The sequence below is a fragment of the Pavona decussata genome, unplaced genomic scaffold, assembly GCF_977016875.1.
Source record: "Pavona decussata unplaced genomic scaffold, jaPavDecu1.1 SCAFFOLD_1, whole genome shotgun sequence".
Lineage (NCBI taxonomy): Eukaryota > Metazoa > Cnidaria > Anthozoa > Scleractinia > Agariciidae > Pavona > Pavona decussata.
The window spans coordinates 1354694-1377850 of NW_028145425.1; the positions used below are offsets into that span (position 1 = coordinate 1354694).

At 40.8% G+C, this 23157-nt stretch overlaps 2 protein-coding genes across 3 annotated transcripts in view; one reads left to right on the plus strand and one right to left on the minus strand.

Moving 5' to 3' along the window:
* Positions 1-38: 38 nt before the first annotated feature.
* Positions 39-12610, plus strand: LOC146490169 (GPI-specific phospholipase A2-like PGAP3). The gene is made up of 11 exons (XM_085103304.1): positions 39-219; positions 1783-2059; positions 3854-4009; positions 5712-5774; positions 6456-6517; positions 7366-7392; positions 7593-7693; positions 8640-8680; positions 9151-9225; positions 10233-10321; positions 12488-12610. The coding sequence occupies exons 1-11, from the start codon at positions 215-217 to the stop codon at positions 12549-12551; spliced, it is 960 nt and encodes a 319-aa protein (XP_084959430.1). The 5' UTR covers positions 39-214; the 3' UTR covers positions 12552-12610.
* A 6575-nt stretch (positions 12611-19185) lies between these two features.
* LOC146490170 (netrin receptor DCC-like) overlaps positions 19186-23157 on the minus strand; it is a 29056-nt gene continuing 25084 nt past the window's right edge. For both annotated transcript variants that reach the window (XM_085106475.1, XM_085106546.1), the window contains exons 4-5: positions 20674-21015; positions 19186-19795 (exon numbers count right to left, since the gene is read on the minus strand). In XM_085106475.1, the coding sequence (XP_084962601.1) occupies positions 19374-19795; positions 20674-21015 (764 nt within the window). In that variant the 3' untranslated portion in view covers positions 19186-19373. The remainder of the gene's footprint in view (positions 19796-20673; positions 21016-23157) is intronic.

The following is a 23157-nucleotide window of genomic DNA, read 5'->3' on the forward strand; positions in this document are numbered from 1 at the left end:
GGGTCGGGCGGCAATTTTGTTCCCAGTGCCTTTACCAGTACGAGAGAACAGAAACCAGATGAGAAACGATCGATCACTTGCTCTATTGAACTTCTACTTTTTAATTCTGAGTGAAATGTTTCATCTAACAAACTAGGTAACACTGTTTTCCCTTGTGAGATGAATTCCATGTCTGATCGGGTAAAGGTTCCGCATTTGTGCTAACACGGAAAATATGAGGTAAGATGTGTGATTTCCACAATATTAAAACAGTAATAAGCTTTTTAATATTTACCTATTTGTTTCCCCTTCATCATAAGTCGTTACCAGATGGTCAAATGTAAATGCCCAAAGCGTTTGAAAATCAATAATGCAACATGTAACGATTCTTTATAAAATTAGAAGTTTCAATGTCATGTCACGCAAGCTGTTTTTTACACTATTTCCCGCCAGAATTCAACAGAATTTCTGAAAATGTAAGTTTTCTGGCCGTCACATACAATATACGTGTACATGTGTATACAATCTGCAGTTGCGGGTGTAACTTTGAAGTTCTGCATACGATGGTTCTGTATTGAACATACAAGGTCCTTTCCTAATATTTGAATAGGTTACGTGACTAGTCACGCGGATCACGCAACGTCGGAATGGTAAACACAGGCGTCAGTTTAAATTAAATAAGTAAATAATTCCGGTATAAACAATAAAATTATGAGCATTAGTCTTACTGTAGTGGAGAAATTTACTGCAGTTTTTGTGACGCAACTGGGAAGTTGTTTTATCACAGGGAAAATTTGTATAATTAGTAACCTTCTAGCTTGCAAAATCACTTTTGGAAGTTAATGGTGGAAACAAAGTCATCTTTCCAGGGAAATATCTCCTTTGGTTTAAGTAAATTAAGTTTTCTCAATAAATTCAGGGGTTGTCCATCTAATAAGTACAGAATATGATTGTTTAGAAGACCTTATCTGTGAAATAAGCTACATTTATTTTCCTCGCTGGCTATAATTGTTGGACCTTTCAATGACATGCTAACTCTGAACTTCAAAACACAACTAATGATTTGTGTGATTTTAAAAGCTTTACTGCCGTCACATGTACGTGTATTAATCATAATAATTTAGAGCGACAACCAACTGACCACAAAAATACAGAATAACTGGATCTAAATCTGCCAATGACAGCAATAATGAATGTGACCTTTTGTCCCCACTTGGCTGTCAAGCCAAACGTCTTTGTTTTCCAAGAGGTCCATTTGCACTGATTGACAGCTTTGAAAAATCTACACAAATGTACAGTGTATCTGTTGGTTGAATCATGAATTTCAGAGCCTTCATGTTATTAGCCAGTTCTAGTTTCTAGATATTTTGAGGGAGATGCAAAGTGATTGCGTTGGGTGAGAGGGAACGAAAACTTGGCTTTGTTCTGCTTGCCCAATGCCCATGCCTTTCATGTTATTGAAAGGCACAGTAATTTGGATTTAATCTTTAGATCTTTTGGGTTGAATGCATTTGGGAATGTACATGTACAGTGAAACCAAATCAATGTGCATAGGAGATGAGTTAAAACCTGCAGTAGACTTACATGTAAACACGTACCCCACCCACAAGTACTGGTAATACAATAATTATTGTTCCCCTAGTTGCTTCATACGGTAAGAAACTGGGTTAAGTTTGAGCTATGTATGAGACCTGTAACTCACTTAATCTTTTTAAACTGCAAAGTATTCAATTTGTATTTAGAACAAATTTAGAGCATTGTACCATCTTCCAACTGACATTTTTTTTGTAATGATTTTTCTAGGAGCATCATTGTATACCTGCAGAGCTTTGTTTTAATCTTAATCGTACTGTTATGGAACCCTGTAAGAGGCTCGTTAGGAGACAAGTGTTACCCTTTCCGTCAGTGTTTGAGAGAGTGTGAACGAGGCTGCCACCTTGATGAATACCCTGGCAAACTGCCACTATATCTGACTATCTTTTGGTGGGATTGCACCGACGAATGCAAGTACCAGTGTATGCATAATGTAACCGCGACTGATGTGAGATTTAATAAACCAACCAGACAATTTTATGGCAAGGTAAGATTCGATTTTAAAGGTGATGTACAGTTAGATACTTGTGATGTACAAGTTTGTACCTGCATGTAAATTCTTTCACACCAGTTGTGCAATTCTTGAAAAATTAATATTAATATCGTGTATATTGTGTTAAATATTGTGTTAATATTGTGTGGGTGGATTTGGGGAGGGATGGATTAATATGGCCTTGCTTCTGTTTTCTTGCAGAAAAATGGAGTCAAGTACAATTGTACAGTACATTTAATACAGTATATTTAATACACTCGCATAATATATTAATTTCATAGCTTAAAGTTTTGTTCAAGATTGACATTATGCAGTAGTACTGTATTTGATAAAACAAATCTGGTCCAACTTCGCTAGCAAGTTTACTTAGCATAATTTTTTTTCCTTCTTGTGGAAAACTCAGCAGAAGGACAGTTGTTTGAAGCCCGATTAAGCTAATCCTGGATTAATGTGAACTTTGTTTCAAGTTTAGTTTACTAATTAATCGGTGAAGATTCTTCCAAACGATTTTGTCACTCAGTTTTGACTTAGACTTTTCTTTACCTTTAGCTTGAAATTAGGCTTTAAAACCACTTTTAAAGAGCGAGATCAAAACCTCGATTAACTTTTAATCCTAGATTAGCGTTAATATGCTTTTATCGAACAACGTACCTGGCCCTAGTGTTAACCCCATATTGATCTATATTCATGTACTACAAAGGATCGACCCAAGACGGGACCCTTTATGCCACAAGACTGCTGCATTTTAGTTAAAAAAAAAATGGGGCAGCAAAATAGATGCATGCAATGTTGCTAAACCTTTGGCACTAATAAAAGTAAGAGTGAGCCTTCTGTCTCTGCTGTGAGCGTGGTTCCATCAGTGAGATGAAGCCAAAATAATAAGACATGTGACAGCTTCCAGAGCATTTATTTTACCTACGTAAAGTAGGTAGTTTCTCATGAGTGGACATTGTTAATTTCAAACTGCTGGTCAACAGCATTTGAAATTGTTGATACATGCCCCGAGTCAATATTACATGAACATACATGTAAAGATAGCCAGTCCATGACAAGTTAATGCAGTTGGAGAAATGAACCATGGACCAGCTATGAAATTCTTCTCCGAGGAGGACTATATGTAATCCAATGTCCCACAGGCAGGCATGTACCCTTGGGACCACATTTGAGTGTCCAAATATATTTAGTAGTAGTGTCTATCTATACTGGAGGTGTCCATTAGAGGTGTGACTGTACAGTGTTTACATTGTCTTTTACCTATTCCAGTGTTTTGAAGTTCCTCGCACTCTCTCCATTCATCCATTATCGTTTTTAAACAACTGTGCATTAAACAAACAGCCAGCTATTGAGGGTCAGGTTCACCTTCCCTCAGTTAGTGATGAACCTTTGGAAACAACTAACTAACTGGATCATGCAACATCTGTCAAATAACTGATCTGCAGAGCTGAGAATGATTTAACTGCTATGTAGGAGTTAAATGATAATGCTATTAAGTAAACTGGCATTTTTCGGGACTATATCATACAGGCTAAAGGAAACAGTTATTTTATTAAATTCAAGGAACAATGTATGTCTTGAATACTATAAAACTTAGGGTCAATGTTTACAGCGGTTACCAATGGCACGCGACCTACAGCATTGAAAAGAGTCAGATAAAGTTGCGTTTTGGTGGACGTCAATCAAAGAAAAGCCGTTGAAATTATTTTTTTGAAGGCGATAGGTCGCGTGTTATTGGTAACCGCTGTAACAATTATTGCTATTTTCATGTTTCAAACCCTTTGATATTTGCAGTGGCCATTTGTGAGATTCCTTGGAATTCAAGAGCCTGCATCAGTTTTGTTTTCAATCTTTAATGCAGTGGGACACATTCTTGGCTGGAGAATGTTTAGATCTGCTGTTCCCAGCACAGATTACAATATGCACTTAGTGTGGAAAACAAATTTAGCAGTAAGACTACAGTTCACATGTACTCTTCCTTCCTTCCTTCCTTCCTTCCTTCCTTCCTTCCTTCCTTCCTTCCTTCCTTCCTTCCTTCCTTCCTTCCTTCCTCCATCTCTTCCTTCCTTTCTTCTCCATCCCTCCCTTCATCTCTCCCTCCCTTCCTCACTCCCTCCGATCCATCCCTCCCTTTCTCTCATCCATCCTTCCCTCCCATCTCTCCCTTTCTCTGTTCCATCCCTCCCTCCCATCCCTTCCTCCGTCCCTCCCTTTTACTCATCCATCCCTCCCTCCCATCCCTCCCTCCCTTCCTCCCTCCCTCCCTTCCTTCCTCCCTTACTTCCTCCCTTTTTCCCATCCCCATTCCTTCCTTCCCCCTCCCTCCATCTCCCCCTCCCTTCTTCACTACCTCCCATCCCTCCATCCATCCCTCCCTCCATCCATTCCTTTCTCCCATCCATCCCTCTCTTTCTCCCATCCATCCATCCCTCCCTCCCTTCCTCCATCGCTCCCTCCCTCCATCCATCCCTTTCTCCCATCCATCCCTCCCTTTCTCTTATCCATCCCCCTTCCCTTCCTCTCATCCATCTCTCCCTCTCATCCGTCCCTTTCTCTCGTCCATCCCTCCCTCCCTCCATCCCTTCCTTTCTCTCATGCTGCCCTCCCTTCCTTCCTCCCTCTCTTTTTCTCTTTCTCCCATCCCCCTTCCTTCCTTCCTTCCTTCCTTCCTTCCTTCCTTCCTTCCTTCCTCCATCTCCCCCTCCCTTCTTCACTCTCTCCCATCCCTTTCTCCCATCCATCCCTCCCTTTCTCTCATTCTCTCATCCATCCCTCCCTCCCTCCCTTCCTCTCATCCCCCCTTCCTTCCTTCCTTCCTTCCTTCCTTCCTTCCTTCCTTCCTTTCTTCCTTCCTTCCTTCCTTCCTTCCTTCCTTCCTTCCTTCCTTCCTCCCTCCCTCCATCTTCCCCTCCCTTCCTTCCCCCCTTTCTCCCATCCCCATCCCTTCCTTCCTCCCTCCATCTCCCCTCCCTTCTTCACTCCCTCCCTCTCTCCATCCCATTCTCCCATCCATCCCTCCCTCCCTCTCCCTCCATCCCTTCTTTTCTCTCATCCATCCCTCCCTTCCTCCATCTCTCCCTTTTTTCTCATCTATCTCTTCCTCCCTCCCTCCCTCCCTCCCTCCCTCTCTTCCTTCCTCCCTAGTTCGCTCCCTTTCTCCTACTCCTACTCCCTCCATCTGTCCTTCCCTTCTTCACTCCCTCCCATCCTTCCCTCCCCCCATCCCTTTCTCCCCTTCCTTCTTCCATTTCCCCCTCTCTTCTTCACTCCCATCCATCCCTCCCTTCCTCCATCCCTCCCTCCATCTCCCCCTCCCTTCTTCCCATCTATCCATCCCTTCCTTCCTCCCGTCCTCCATCCCTCCCTCCCTTTTTCCTCCATACTTCACTCCCTCCCTTTTTCCCATCCCTCCCTCCCTCCTTTCTTTCCGTACTCCCTTCCACCACCCCTACCTCGATTTCTCTCATCCATTCCTCCCTTCCTTCCTCCCTCACTCCCTCCCTCTTTTCTTTTCTTTATCCCTTCCTCCCTCCCTCCCTTCCTGCCTTTCTTTCTTCCATCCTTGTGTAGTATAATTCAAAGTTTTATGCATGCTTGCGGTATGTTGTAGTTGATTGTGGACAATTTATAATCTTTTTTTTTTCTCTTTCAGGTTAGTTTAAATGCTTGGTTCTGGTCAACTGTTTTTCATACAAGGGATTTAAACTGGACAGAGGTAATTCGTTTTTATTCTCTAATGAGATTCATGAACTGTATGATAGGCATCACAATGTGTCCTCTAACCTTTATTTGTACTAAGACACACATAATTCTGTCAAACATGAAGTCATATGGAAACAACAAAAAGGCCTGTTTCATGTGAAGTACCCAAATTCAGGGTTAGGTGCATTTCTGGATATGTGTTTCAGTTGGGAATTAGTAACTTATTTTTTTGTCTGCTAACTCTTGTTATAATTTAGCACCCTTTAATAACCCAAATTTGACCCAATTTACCCCTTTCCTCCTCAACTGTTGACTAACCTTAATGTTAAGAATGAATGATGTATTATTCAGTTAATGACAACTTAGGCATAAATGTACTGTGAAAAAGGAAATCGCGGTGCTCATGTTAGGAGTTGAACCTACAATGTAAGAATGTAAGTTTTTGTTTTATTACCACATGTAGTTTCCCTGTCCAGTGATGCCCTTCCTTGAGGACCCTTTAACAGTGTTAAGTTGGTGCCTCAAGGTGTAACTAAACAATTCAATGAACTCAGTTCTCATTTTCTGAACAGAGTTCTTACTGGACAAATTAAACCATTATTATTGCTACCCCTGCTTATACAATTAGAAGACCCATTACCGATAATACAATTACCAGTCGCATATTTAAACTCACATTACAATTCACTTTCAGAAAATGGATTATTTTTGTGCAACATCCCTTGTCATGTTTTCACTGTTTGCTTGTCTAATGAGGTAGGTCTTTCACCTCAGTTGAAGCTTTTCAGTTTGTGATTTGGACATCAAAAACTCATTAATAATTCATATGCCCATTGGCCTATGAAATGGTCGATAAAACATCACAGGCAGTGGTTTTAAAACCTGGTAAAACCTCCTCCTAATGAACTCACTTGACACAGGCTTTTCCAGGAATGTTTTTGAAGCCATTCAAAAAGCTCACAGCACATGGTTTATCGGGTCCAAATCCACTTGGCTGTGCCTCGTGGTTTTAAATCCCTATAAAACGCTGCCGCTGGTGTGTTAGACATTGCATCTTCCGTTTCTTCCCATTGTTCATAATATTGCATGTCTTGCATTTGTAATTAGTAAATAATTGAATTATTTGGGAATTCTTAATAAGACCCCCACCCTTCTGAAAATTCCAATTTTAATTAGCTCCTTACTTTCCTTTGAAGTATTTGGCTTCGGACACATCTCCCCCCCCCCCCCCCCCCCTCCCCAAACTTCCCTGGCATTTGCAATCCCGTCTTTGGTGAAGCGGGGTAATTTTGGATAACTCTCTTCTGGAACTGTTCAAAGTATTATAATTCACCTGTTGGTTTGGAGTAGGGGGGGGGGGGGGGGTTGAGAGCAAGGGGACTGAAGCAAGTGAAGGGACACTTGTGTGTACCCACCCCTCAGGCAGACTCCCAATCTCCTTACTTTGACAACTTCGCTGCTTGTTCAATTAAACCCAAAATTTGAGCCCCTAACATTCCAGGGATGACATTTCAAGAAAAGGTACATGTCACATTCAGGGTGTTTTAAATCAGATGTTGAGGCAGGAGATTGCACTTGATATTCTTTTTTTTATTATTACACAGGTTTATTGGTCTGGAGAATAAAATCAGGTACAGTGTAGTTAAGTCTACTGGGAAAATAATTTGATTCACTGTTTTGTGTTAACCTGCAAAAAGTGAGTATATGGGAACTGAATTCAGTTGATACATTAAATATTTATGCCACTAAAATATCTGATTTACCTGAAGGCATGGTAACTGAGTGCTTCATGCTGTTAAGATAAACAGTTATTTTCTTTTTTCTCTTTCAGCTGTTTTTGTGTTGGGTTATTTCTTTTCTGTGGCCATGTTTACTATCTGGGTTTTGTTAAGTTTGACTATGGATACAACATGAAGTTTAATGTAACGATTGGTGAGTGACAAGTGTCGCACATTTATCAATTATCCCACAAGCATGCATTCCATACAAGATTCATGACAGAAAGCCAACAAAGTGTGCAGTGCTGAATGGGCTATAAGTATATGCATATCCTATCCAACAAGCACAAGTGGAATAATTGTTTTATTAAAAACGACTAAAAATTGCTAAATCTTGCTGATTTAGTGATACTTTCTTTTCCCCCCAACAAAAGGGTTCATGATACCATGGCCAGGAAACCAATCAAAAGTCTGGAACTGCATTATCCAATAAGTCAGTTTGTTAAAAATTAAAATAAGTACTCTTCGGTGTATGAGAGAAATTGAAAGATCGCCATGGATGTTTTATTACAAACAGTTGCAGGATCTATTTTCCCTAAATTTCATACTTGTAATAAAAATAGTTTTTAAAACATTCTTGTAAATGTTCTGGAATTGCAAAAAAGTGATCGTAGATAATATTGATGTGTCAATAGTTGTTGTTCGCACTAAAGACATGCACCGGCCCTGGATGCGTACATTGTTTTGAGCTTGAATGCAATTCACATTTTGCCCCCAAAATCAGCTAAAATCCTTTCAAAACACAGACTTATGCCTCTAATGGCTTAAGTAAAATGTATTTTACAAACTAAGATTGAATGGAAATTGAAAACAGTAAATTTGAACGCTGACTCCACCCATACTCTGCTGCCCCCCTAAAATAGTAAAACAATTTTAGCTACACCGTGAGAAAGTCTGTATTTGCATGAACTCTATTAAAACTGTCTTTAGTGTGAGCCCGTACAGGCATGCGGGAGAATCCATGGTTTCAGCACACACCTTCCTTGGTCATGCCCTCCACAAGTTGTTGTCAATCAGGACACTGCTTTACCATTGATTAGATTAATTTTCACGGTTAGCTGACAACTGACAATGCAACTTTGTACTTTGTTTTTCTACAGGCATAATCAACTTATCCAGCTGGTTGAGTTGGTGTTACGCGGTAAGCAACGCATCTGTCATGTTTTAAATATACACGTCATAATCCATGCGCAACCACTGGGGAGAGAAGGGATGGCGCAGTGGTGAGTGCACTCGCCTCCCACCAATGTGGCCCGGGTTCGATTCCCGGACTCGGCGTCATGTGGGTTGAGTTTGTTGTTGGTTCTCGTCCTTGCCCCGAGAGGTTTTTTTATTCCGGGTACTCCGGTTTTCCCCTCTCCTCAAAAACCAACACTTCTAAATTTCAATTCGATCTGGAAATGTGCTCCCAATTGGTGCTCTGAGCTAAATACATTGACACTTAAATAAAGTGATTTATTTTTTGGTCACACGTCTACCCCATGAGGTGGCGCAAAAAAGACATGCTTTTCTCAGTTCCGGTCCTTTATTTTTCTACATTCAATCCCCACTTACCGTGGATTGAAGTGTTCTGTATTTGCATTTACATGACCCCATATTCATAACTTGCAGAGATACCGGCAGCAACCGTATGTGTGGAAATGTGCCTTAGTGATAGTTAGCCTGTTTCTTCTCTTAGCTCTTGAGGTAAGTACAGTGAAGCATTTTTGTTGAGAATGCAATAATTTATAAAATTGTATTCCTAGTCAGAAATATACTTAACAATTATTCTACGAATACGCGTTGGATTTGTAAAGAAAAATAATCAATGAGGCGCAAAGAACCGAGTTGGCAATGATCGTCTGGGTCTACATGACGTACAACAAGTGCGAGTTGAATAATTGTTCTATTAAAAAAACCTACTAAATTAAGGTAAAATCGTGATGATTTAGCGATATTTTCTTTTTCGCTGACGCATATGCTAATATACCATATTTGTGGGACAGGACAGTAGCTCTTATACTATGGCCGCCCAGCCAATCAAAACTTTGGGACTGATTACGTCGTCCCCTGGAAACTGCCTCTTGAGTTCAAAGCGAAGTAGTGAGTCATCATCATCATCATCATCATCATCATATCTTTATTTACCCTCGGATTTACAGAGTAGCTTAATGCAGCTAATATCTCCGAGCATTTACTCACCCAACCATGAGAGTATACACATAAAGACCAGACCACATCACCGGGAACTACGTCCCCTACTTCATGGTCTTCTTCGTTTCCTTTGCCTCTCTATTTTATAACCACGGACAACTCATCTCCAGTAATAAAAATGGTTTTATCTTCCTTGTTAATTATTCTGGTATATGTTCTGTCTGTTTGCTCTGCCCTTGGAGTTTTCTGAATAGACTGGAACATATCTGTACGCTTTACCACGATGATTTTCGAAGACTGGTTTCTGTTGGATTGGTGAAAGTCAAGGCGGGGGTGCGTCTATCAGGTGCAGGCCTTTAAGCAGCTAAAAAAAAAGGACCTTCAGTGCCGCAAATTGTGTCGTGCAATATATTTTGTCTTTGCTTTCACGGTTGGGAGCATTGTTCTGTTGTTCGTTCTTTTGTCCTCTCGACCAACCACGTAAAAAGTTGCAGGTCGTCCCACTCGGAAATGGTCGATTAAGAATATGGACTAAATCATGAATATTCTTTTGGTTCCAGCTGGGTGACTTTCCACCCATTTTGTGGACTTTTGACGCTCATTCACTTTGGCACCTCGGGACGGCTCCATTCTGCTACTTCTGGTACAGGTTGGTGTAACATTAGTTTTCCACTTTTTGTTTAACAACGGCGTGGTCGATAACAGTTTTTTAATTGATCAAATGGTCTAGCCTTCCTCGTAGATGCTCATTTGGCTAGTCACGCAAAAATAAATTATGTGACGAGCCAAACGAGCGCCTGTGAGAGAGACTGCACATCACCTTCACGTAGGGGGAAGGAGAGGGGAGGAAAGGGCAACATACGATCCCAGTTTTCCTCAAGTTTTCGTATTCCCGTGATTGCCCAAGCCACCCTGATTCGTAAGTTGTCTGGAAAGTTACCTTCCCATTTAAGTAGCAGCTACCCAGACGGGGTATAATCCTCATCAGACCTACCCCTTCTTCATATCAAAAGAGCAAAAGTCTATAAACTTTTCAGGCACTTGGGCACCAACATCCCTGATGTCAGTCCAAAATGATCAAAGGTAATCTACTTTTTCCGGACTAAAATAGCGATGACACCACATCAAGTTGGATCCGCAGTTTTCGATTTAGTTCCAATATTTGAATCGCAAGGGACCACTTGAATAAGCGGAATAGACCGCGGCACTTTTTCTTCCGAATCATCTTTCTGACTAAAAGGGAAGGTTGCAGGAGAATTCGTTCAACGTGGATAATAATTTTGTCTTCCAAATCGACGCCTTTAATCCCTACGGAATCGACGAACGCTTTTCATTCGACTAATTTATTCCTGTTTTCCTCGTTACCATGCTCCCACCAATAGAGCGAGGAGCTCGACTGCTCACTATATAAACACAAAACAACCTACAATTCCTTGATTCGCTCTGCCGAAGGGCTAACGCTCGTAACGTCAGAACTCGAATCTCTTTGCGGTGGCCAATTTACCAACTCTGTTGGTAATCCAAACATTTGTTTTCACTCCCCACCAACGCAGCACCCTAGCTAACCTAAACTAACCCCCTTTACTCATTAATAGTTTAGGGTGCAAGGCTGGTAGAATGGATAAAGAGCAAGGACGATTTAATGTGCGTTTTGGCCTGCAGTAAATCTGACCAGCTTTCTTTAGGTGGATTGCATTGCCGCCATGTTGGTGGACAAAACAAAAGAAAATGTGCTCACGTAGTTTGCATAAAAATGGAGTTAACTCCCAGAGGAGAAAACTTTCATTGTTCCTATCCAACAACATGGCTGGCACGACATCGAATGCAATCCTCCAATAGGCCATTATACACTTGTGTACTTTGTGCCCTGGTCTTGGATTGGAAGCGAGGCTGGGGGTGACCTTGTTTTGATACAGACGTCACTGCTTTTCATACATGTATGTAAATGCAAACTAGTTAGCATAAGAACAGCATGATCTACATATGAAAAGTAGTGAGGTTTGTATCAAAACAAGGTCACCCCCAGCCCTGCTTAGAATCCCAGACAAGGTCTCTTACCACACAACTGTGAAATGGCCTATTGGTTGTAGTATAACCTTGCGTGTAATTTTAACCAGCTACCCTGTATCTATGGAGCATATGCAAACAATCCCTTGAGATTCAAATGACGATGACATGGCCGCCATGATGGTGTAAAATCACTCAGCCACAGGAAGCTAATGAGAAACTTTTTGTTGACGGTGCAACAACATGGCAGCGATGACGTCATGCACATACGCTCCATATGGGGGAGTGCACACTCCGCAATCCGTCAGAAGGAAGTCGGACATCAAAACACGTTTACACAATGTAACACTTACTTCAAACACTTAACTTATCAAACTTAACACTTGTCACAAGCTTCACCGTAAAAAGAAAGTTAAAATCACAACATGTGAACTTTGAACCTGGGTCATTTGCTTCATCTCATCCGCACTTAACCACTGCACCAACCAGGCCTAGCTGCCAAGAACGGTTAGTTGTGACTTCTTTACATAGGGTTGCCCATTTTCAAAACAGTGCTTAGGGCTAAATAGCGTAGATCAGTGACAGTCTCTTTAAATCAAAGAATACTACGTTGTGTAAACATCCAAAGGTGTCCAACCTACTTTTAACGGATGGCGGAGTGTGCGTAATAGGCTTTATAAAAGAGAAAGACCCCTCCCCCACCCCCACCGGGTCCATCCAAAACAAAACTCTGTTTGTCAAATAACGTGATAGGGAATCAAGACAGCTTAACCTAGCGTACCAAATGTACGTATACTTCGTATTTCAGCTTTCTGGTAGATGATGCAAGGCAACAATTGTCCATGAAGAAAAAGAAAAGCAAGAGTTCCTGAGGCCGGTGATTAATTGCATCATGTACTGGTCACGTGCCTTCGTCCAAGGTCCATTCACCGATGTATATTTTATTGATGTTCTCCAGGCACCCGAAGAAACTCATTCAGGGACGCTTTCAAAACTTTTAACCGCTTTAAGTTAGGAGGAGAGCAAACGATCAGGAGAAAGCTAAGCCTTCATTAACTACACCACATTAATGTAAACCTTGGAGTCTTGACGGAGCGATTCAAATCCATGAGTTATTCTCGTGTGTACGGTGAGACTCAATAAAGCTAGTACATTAAAAGAGAATCACATGCATTCAAATACTCTTTTTTATAACACTTTTTTATAATAACGTTGACGCTGAGATTAACTGAAATTTAAGAACATACTAAGAACATTACCCAGGCTGAGAGTAAAATGAACAATATAAACATGGCCCAACATTCGTTCAACAAAAGTTGAACGGATGTTGGGTAAATGTTGGATAAACGGAGTGTTCAAACGATTTCAACGCCTTTCAACATTTTGAATGAAAGTTTAAACCAGTTTATTTATTTATTTATTTATTTATTTATTTGTTTGTTTGTTTATTTATTTATTTACTTATTTTCATTCAGGATTATTTCAGTGTAAAAGTTTAAGCTACTAAAAACTTCATGACAAGTCGCTGGCGCGTTCGCAATTGTCATGGTCTTTCACGTTCGGTAATCGGTTTAAACTTTGCAAAGTAACCATTTTATGCAAGACGACTTGCAAGGCATGACGTTGCAAGTTTCAAGAAACCTGCCTCTTGTATTAATAAAATCGAATGTTATCTTTACTTGGACGATTTTAATTCGATTACGTACCACCTGCCAGCTGTTCTTAGATGTGTGTTGCCTCTATTGCGTCTCAGTTTGCCGGTCTTCTTAAGACTGATGCCTCAATACGGAGCGGTTTATGATTATGTAGAAAAAGAAAGTCTTAGGAAAAGCTATTGAAATCGAAGAAGAAAATTGGGGGTAACCGCGCATTTTTTCAGAGATAATTACGCGACAATAATTCTAAAAAGCATTAAAATACACAACAATGTATGGCATTTTATCTCTCTTTGGAATTCACTATCCCTCGTTAACATCTTCTTTCCCAGCATAGTCAAAAATCGCGAAAAAATAAATTTGAATAAGTAGGTACGGTACTTAAGCAATCATAGTTGCTCGTACCATCCCGAGATGCGCAGAATGTATTCGCAGTTGCGAAAAGAGGGCACCGTTCTCACGGAATCAATCAGGGACCTTAAGCAGCGACGACGACGACGGCAACGACAACGTCGACAGAAAACAATAGTTTTAATTAGCAAGACACTCGCTCTGCACATGCGTTATAAACTTTGGTACATTTGGTCGTCCTCTGCCAAACAACGACGTGAAATGACCAAATTCAAGGTTTTATGGAGAACGTGAACGCATGATGATTAATTTTCCTTTCGCTTTTTGAACCTTAAAGCCGCCCCTGTGACGTTAGCTCCTGGATAGTTTGGCCACATTACACAGACTCAATGAGAAGAAATCATCCCGAATTTATTCAGAAAACGTGAGTGTAATTTGAAAGGCCCGTCTTCGTTGGCGTCGGCGTCGTCGTCGTCTCTGCTAATAGGGAGTTTACGCAAAAGGACGGCTGATGTGGTGGGACGGCAAATTGTCCTTGTGTAACCAACGTGATGTCCAAGTATTTTCGACTCTAGATTGTAACATTCCTACCGCTCGTGGTCTTCACGTTGTAACTGATAAGAGAACACCAATTTTACTCGCAAATCGCCTAAAAATGTGAAGGTACTAAGATATCATGTTGGTCACACAACGATAATTCATCGTCCCCTTCCGTCCGCCGTCCTGTTTTGCGTAAGCTCACTGATGACACAAGTGGTCGTGGTTCGTCACCCAATACCGACAGCATAGAGGAAGGGGATCGCCTCGTTATTTTGTCACGTATCACCAAAACTAATTCTTCTACGAAAATATTAACAGAAAGATGCAACTTTATAAACCATCAATCTGCGTGTATGTTCAAATGTGTTCCTCAAATGTGGTACTGAATATGATAACATCATTCAGGTAGGGGACACAGACATTGTCTCTCAAGTCAGTCAGACAGTTCTCCATAAAACGTTGGAATGGTCCCGGCGCTCGAGAAAGGCCAAATGGAATCCGAATCGTAAAGGCCCCAAGGAGTAATAAAAGCTGTCAAAGGCTGCCTGTTCGGACTCATGAACCCTTGATGGTAGGCCCTACCCTGGTCAAGAACAGAAAACCATGAGTTGCCACCGAGGTTATCCAGCGCTTCTTGTATGCGAGGTATCAGGTGACGGTCAGGTGGTGTCTTCTTGTTTAGTGCTCTGAAATCCACACACAGCCGTAAGCTTTGATCTTTTTTCCTAACACAGACGACAGGAGATTTTTATGAGGATGATGCCTTCTTGATAAATATTTCGATTCAACAAATCTTCAATGTAATCTTTAACCTCAGGGTAGAGTGGTTTATGTAATGCTATGTAGTTCTTCTGTACCTGTGTCCGATCCTCTAAATCTAGGTCAAGTTCGAGCTCTGGGATAAATCCAACGTCATTATCATCTTTAGCAAAGGAATCAGCTTCCTCAGTCAATAACTTAAAAGTCATCTCTTTCTGAGCAGGTGTCAGACCTTAAAGGTCCATGTCCTTTATATGTGTGGGAATCCCCAATGGTCTTTCACTTTGTACAGATGCCTGAGTTCCCATTGGTACTCCTCCTGGCTCTTCGTCGAGTGCCTGCCCTGGCTTGGTAGTCCCTGACTCTTGTGTCTCCTTCTGTAGGGTGCAATTATTGCTATTGTCAGGTTCCTTTAATTTAACTTCAACTGGTGTCACAGATTGTACAAGTTGTAGTCGACCAAGTAGGGTCCGCCCCCGAAGTACTTTGGCATGGTTGGTGTTATTGATGATGTCAATGTCCACCTGACTTGATTTTTCTTTCCTGACAGACAGCAAAGTCTCGGAGACCTCCAAACCACTAGACCATCGATTGGCCTCATCCGGTTCAAACAGTACTGGTGTAGCTCTCCCCACTGGTCCCGTATTTGCTCTGCAAGTAACCTTTTGACTATGATTGGCTGGTATAGTGATGTCACGCTTCGTAGTTTTAATAGAACAAATTTCCTCTTGATTAAGGCCCTGGATAAAATTCACAAATACTGAAGCAGTTTGGCAGTCAAGATCAGTGAAGCTGGAAGCGGTAGATTGAGACAATGCAACATCCTCAATCTCTTCTATAACATTAAAACCAATCAAAGGTGAGTCCAAAAATTGTTCTGTAACAAGAAATGGAACTTTCAGTTCATTGTTGCCAGATGACAGTCTGAAATTCAGCTCCACCCATCCTATGTATGGTATCTCGCTACCGTTCGCAGCAGTCAAGCTCAGTTTATTGTTTAGCAATTCCGAAATATCCTTAACGACAACATCAGGAAACTTCTTCCTTAAGAACTCGTTTGACATGATGGAAACTTGGGCCCCTGTGAGCCAAAGTACCTCTGAAGAATGACCATTGATCTCTCCCTTAACAGTGCATCTTTTCCCCACTAATCCTTCCACTGTGGCATGTTGTTGGGGAGTCAGGTGAGTAACAAAGGTACTATCACTATGGTTCAGCATCTTTACCCCTGCTTTGATGGACAAGTGTGAAATTGCAGTGCATAACACTTTGTGTTCTGGCCAGTGTTTCCTTTGTACAGCCTGACTACAGTATTTCACAACCTTACATTAAGAACATTGCAAGAACTTTACTCCTTACAACTGAGCTTGACCACAGCCATTACAACGATGGGACTTGTAGCTGTTGCTGTAGACTATTCTAGGTCCCGCCGGAATAGTCGTTGGCCGTTTCCCTAACGACCACCCCTATTCCTACTTCTAGTACACAAACGAGCTACATGTCCAGAGCTACCACAAGAAAAACAATGGTTACATTCCTCTCCTCTTCCACGCTCTTTACAACTCTGGCAGCCCCAACTTAGGTACCTTGGCTGGTAACCACCACCACGGCCTCTGTAGGGAGATCGACCCCAACCTGGTTTTGCCGCTTGACTTCCTTGGCCATTAACTCTGATTTCATCTGCCGCATTTCGGAAAGGATCTGTTGGTTCCCGTCTGCACTTGGGTTCCTGCCTCTCTGTTCTCCTCCCTCCTTAGGGACTTCGCAGGCATTCAATTTGGTTGCTTTTTCGGCGCTCTGCTAAGGCAATTCTTGTGTTTTGTTCTGCTTGCTGTGAGGCTAACACATTAACTTGTTTCATAAGTTCCCCATCGATAGAAAACCCTGGGGTGCGCAGGCTGGGTCGCTATTAAGTTGGAGGCTAGAATGTCATCACGAAGACCCGTTTCGAAGGATTTCTCAAATGTCTTCTGAATCAGTGCAGGGCCATAATTAAACTCACAATCTGATTCCTGGCTAGCAAAATTTACCTTGTCGCGCAAGTCCAAAGCATGGAGTAGGAATTGCTGCGGCGACTCATTGCTTTGTTGGCATACTGTTGCAAGCTGTTGGTACACCTCAGATGCAGCTTTCTCCCGGTAGTGGACACAGAGGCTTCTTAATTTTGCAAGGGCGAGGTCACTCAATGTTTCCACGTAACTTCTAAGACTACAATGGGGTGTATGGCAAGAAGCACGGCATCCACAATTCCGCTTTCTTTATAACCACGTTTAAGACCAGAATCTATTTGATGCATTAATGACACAAAAGTCAACTTTTCCGTCTGTCCCGAAAGTTTGTATTTCCTGCGCAGCAAGGATGGGGTCGCTTTCAGCTTTCGCCAAATGTAATACGATATCCCCCACCCCTTGTTCGACTTGTCCTTTTTTGGGATTTTCTTCAGTACCATTTTTTTTATTCACTTTTTACCCCCGTAGCTGCTACGTTTTGGTCCGCTTCTTCAGTCGATTCATTCAATTGTTCGAGAGGGGGTACAGTTCCTGTAGGTAAATAGTTGTTCAAGAAATGTGCTTGCGGTCTTTTCACCACTTTCCATTTTGCTGTCGATTTCTTTTCTGATAATTATAATCTTCTGATTTCGTTTTTCCCGTTACACCATCCTCGATTCTTAATATTTCTATCATTTCGGCCAGCTTGGCCTCATCTTGATCGAACAATCGCGCTTCCACTTGCAGTGGTAATTGCTCCATAATTTATCTTTAAAACACGCTGTACGGTGCCGCAATTTTCCAAACACAAACGTGCAGTTCCAAGTGTGAAATTACAAAAAAAGCAACAATCAATCTACCCGTTTCATCGACTTTGCAGCGGAATTAGCTATCTGCCACTGTGACGCAACTACTGTACTCTTACCACTGGCATCTGACTGCAAATCCTTTCGCCACTTCAAGTGGTCATGTCTCAATAACCAACCAACATCTAGTACATAAGACCGCAATAAACGCAGAGCACTTCAAACGGCGTTGTATTTTCTTTGGCAGACATCTTCGGGACCGCCATTTGGTGCCCATATAAAACACACTGCATGATTCAACCTCGTTCTCCAAGAGACGGGAAGTGAATAGACATTTTCTGCAGGATCCACCCTCTTTGGTCTTGTCTGCTCAGGTGTCTTATGAAGAAAGTTAGGGATGGGTACTCTTATTTCACCTCTTCTTCTAAATAAGGCTCTCGTTACGCACACGAAAATCATAGTTTCAGACCACCATTACTACGCGAGATGGTTTATAGCAGTATTCAGTTTGCCATTTCGAGTAGAACTTATTCCAACGTGAAAGGACGAGGTATTGTTTTATGCTCTACATGCTGTAACGTAGTTCTAATTTTGGACTCCGTCGACGAACGTTTAAAGTATGATCATTCAAATGATGTAAAGGGATGTGCGAAAAAAAGGCAAGAAAAATACAAACAAACAAGAAGTCCTTTAGGCTAAAATCGGATCCTGTGAGAGTCAAACGCTCCAAAAAGGAACCCATAACTTCGAATAAATCTCCTTCAGGAATATTTCTGCACTCAAAAAGAGTAACTAATGGTATTTGTGAAACTTTCACTTTTCATATCGCTACAGTGTAGAATGCACGGAAAACAGAGATTGGGAAGGTGCTAAGAATTTGACCAGAAAAATGGGTCTATTTAGGCAGAGAAAATGCTGAAGAAATTGAAATGATACGTGAACGGCATGGAATGAGTTCAGAGTTCTAAACAACAATGAAAATCTTGGAACGTGGAAGCCAATTCTGAATGATTATTTTAAACTTGGAAAAAAGCGTATTTTCCCGCTTTCATAACTTAATTCCATGATTATACCTCATTAAAACATAGCAACGCGCATATCTGAGAAAAGTGTGGTTACAAAGGAAAACAATGACGACGTATGAAGGGTAGTCAAACTGCTCGAAACGAAGTTCATTTTAAAGATTTTTACCGTGGCTCGGAAGTCTCGTTTTAAAGACAAACAATTTTTAAAAGTTCAAAACAAGTTAACAAGAAAACTTCCAAACCCCAAGAAGTCTCGAAAAAAATCGCCAATTCCAAACTCGCAAATGATCTTCGCGCCTTATAATTAGTGTCACCGCGCCACTAATTTAGCTGAGCATACACACAATACGTCATTTCAAATTATATAAACAAGAGGCTTGACTTATTATCAAAGCAAACGTGTTTATTGTCTTTTATAAAAAGCCTTTAAATTTGTCTGCACACACATTCAGACAAACAAACAGACAATTCACCCCGACTAGAATTAAAATAAGCACACGTTCAAATAAGCAAGTGATTACCCCAAAAATGAAAATTACTAGCTTGAAAATTGGTCTGGGAGGTACTCTTTCAAAACCTAACAACTTTAGCGCCAACTATTGCCTGCAGCAATTTTTTCTCCCAATCTTTTTTCTTGTGCCCCTCAAACTTGAGCAAATTTTGCTTTCCCAAGCAAGCGAGATCGAACAAACGCCCTGTCCTAATTTTGTCTATAGAAACAATAATCAGTGGCAAATCTCCCCTGCCTACCCTCCTCGGGACGCTCGTCTTCCCCCCTTTCCGACAGACATTCATGGTCGGGTAGTTGTCAGACAAAACAACTAAAAACACTTGGAGGCTGCTGTCGTACACCATGTCCGCCATGTTTTGGTCGATGGGTCCTCCGAGCTGATAGCGTATCTTGTGTCCCTGGAGAACGGAGGTCAGGTTTTCAGTAACCCACGCAACGTCACTTGAGCTATAACTGATAAACACTGCACCAGGAAGCTTACCTGTATTGAGAAAATGGAATGTGGAAAAGTAATGCGATATTGATGTAAATGAGCCGCGTTCCACAAGAAAATTACTGTCTTATTGCACGTAACAATAATTTCAATCAGTTATTTAATTAAAACCCCCACTCAACGTTGGTATCATTAGGTGGTAACATTTTTTTCAGGTTAAAATTATTACCTTGTTAATTAAGTACATTTTTTTCTGTTTCGTTTGACATTATGTCCTTGTAATAAAAACCAAATTATTAGGATACTTTTCCTTTTCTTGCCTATACATTCGCGTTAATTTAAGTCGCGTTAATTTTTGTTAATGTTAATTTCCACGAAACATTAATTAAGGGGCGCGTTAATTTCCGCGACTTTAATTTCCATTATTTTCACCCCAAATTCTGATATACACTCCCGAAAGGAAAAAGCATGGCTTTATCAGGGTGAAGATATACCGGTATCATGGATACTGTGAAGAACGCTCGAAGTGGCCAGATTCCTTCTCTTAACCCCTACGTTTAGGAACAATTCCACCAACATTGTTTCCATTTCGGATCTTTACACTTTGGGTTAAAATAAATTTGTTACTGTTGTTTCAACAATCGCATTAATTTCCCTCATTTTGAAATTATTGGGAAGTAATTTTTCCTTCCATTGGGGTTAGTTTAAGTCGCATTAATTTCCAATACCTTAATTAACGCGAGCGTTGATTTCCTATAATAAGGTATATACAGATCCATTGCATAGATTAGTGAAACATATGCCTCGCGCTATGGAGGCATAGTTTATTATGTTTATCACCGCTGTTTGTATTTTATTTCTGTTCCATCATATTCAGAATTGTGAAACTCTCAGGGGACACAGATAAAATGATCAGAGTGTCTTACCCACTGGCTGAGGTGAAACTTCCAAACGGATGGCTGCTGAAGTGCTTTTCCATTCGTCCCATTCACAGGACATGTGACAGCTATACGTGCCCGAGTCATCATCCGTAACGTTCGTAATGGTGAGGGTGAAAGCTTGTTTGCATTTGCTTCGAGTTTCCCTTAATTTTAGTTCATACTTCTCACCGGATTGCAGTGGCGCCGACTTGCTATTGAAATACCATCTCAGACGGCACTCATACTCATAATCTACTTGTCCGTCAACCAAGCACTTTAGGGTGGTGTTGGTAAAGACAGTCGCGTGAATCTTTGAAGGTTTAGGGATTGGTATGTCATCCCATGGGCCTGTGAAAAAAAAGCAAATTTAGATACTGTATTTTTTCAGTTAAAAAAAGAGCAAAATTTGTAACAAGTTAGAGACCATAGCAGTAATGTACACAACTTAAACAGCTGTGGAAAGAAAGCCTGGAAAAACCAGCCAACGACCTCTGCGATAGCTGTGCATTGCTTTACCAATTGAGCTGTTTAACCAACTGAGAGCTGGCTATTTTGCGAATATCTCTTCACCTCTACGGGTATGCAGATTGCAAATTCAGGAAATGACCTACTCCCAGTTGGCTTAATAGCTCAGTTGGTTGAGCACTGCACACCGGTATCATAGAGGCCATGGGTTCGAATCTCGTTCAAGCTGTCAAAGTCACAAGTGAAACTAAAACGAGTGCCAGGGACATTGCTTTGAGAAACTACGATTTTTGCGTTGTTTTTACGAGAAAAAGAAAAAAAGGTCAAGGGGCCACTTTCACCCAAAAGGCTTTGTTCCCATTTGTTATTGTTTAGAAACGCTTCTATTGTTCAGTGTTGCGATCTAATTGGTTTATCAGAATATTCACGCTGGAGTGAAAATTCTGGCGTATTCAAAATAAATTAGACAAGGAAAATCGGACTGATTGACAACAAAAATATACCATTTTTTTTAAAGGGGCCGTGTCATCTAATTTTTGGTGCCACATTGAATAACCAAAAAAAATATATTTGTATTTGTAGACAACAACCCCACAAGTGAACAGAAACTAGTATTAATTATCTTTGGCTGCAGATGGCTAAGATGGAAATGGATTGTAGCTTAAAAAAACATTTATTCTTGTATAGTTTAAAGAAATCACTAAAAAAAGACTGATTACAGTAAGTTCTTTCTTCAAGGAATCGTTTAATAGCTTATGGACATGTTATAGATATTACATTTACGATCACACGAGCAGGCTAAGATTCTTAATATGGGCAACTTTTTAGGATAAATGTATCTTAAAAACTTCTTATGTCCATTTGAATGCCGGCCAAGGGCGTATACAAGTCATACGCCCTTAAATATGATCCGCAAATACCGAAGACATACATATACGTCCTCAAAGAAGATACCTTTTAGTTTTTTTGGTTGGTCACCTTTACCGTAGCTGTTTTGAAGAGTCTGGGAAAGAACAGAAACTCTGCTGACACAAACATTTGCGTTGTCTGAACAAAATTTCATCCACCCAAGATTTGTTGATATTTGTAACAAGTCCAACTCCAACATGGCGTCATGTTCACCCTTGGATCAATGTCAATCGAGGAAGCACTGGTAGAATTTTTTTTTTTTTTTTAATTTTGACGAACAAAGCCCGTTAGGCAGAAACGAAGAGATTTCGGAATACAGCGGTAATAGTTGTGAGTCAGAAGATAAAGTTGAAAGCACCGAAAAAAGCAAAAGTTTCCATGAAAGAAATAGTTATGTGAGTAAAGACGCGGCTAATACAGGTGACAAGAATGAAAGAAATAGAGGATATTACATGGCTGCGCGGAGATACGAAATTTCTCTTCGAGTGTTGAAAAATATTTCACGAGTGAGCGCAGCGAACGGGTGAAATATTTTTTAACACGAGAAGAGAAATTTCGTATCTCCAAGCGACCATGTAATTTTCTTTTTATTGTATAAAATCCTCACAATCTGATACAGCAAAATATCCTTTGTTCTTTATTTCAAAAACTAAGGTTTGAAATTGAGTACATAAGCTTACAGTCAGTTGTTTATTTGTATCAATTGTAAACCAGGCCGAGTTATGTCAAACAGAGTAAGGCTAAGCGAAAAGGCCACAAATAAAATTGGATAAACGGATAATTTCATAATCAGGTAGGTCCCTGATATAAACTAATGGCATATTAAATATGGTTAGAAATTTGGCTTACGGTAACAAGTAAATCTGAACATACCGTCCTAGCTTTCATCGCTGCTTTCAACTACCCTCACACAACTCGACGTCGTACGCAGTTTTCCTCTTCTATTTTTTCTTGTTCTTCTACGAATTCGATCAGTTTCTTATCTGTGATCTCGACAAATCTGCTTGAGCTTGCCTCCATTTTAGAACAAACTTAATTCGACTCGCGAAAAGACCAACTCAAAAACTCCCAAAAGACCAAACGACAGCCAAACGGTGGAAACCCTTCGGAAAACCA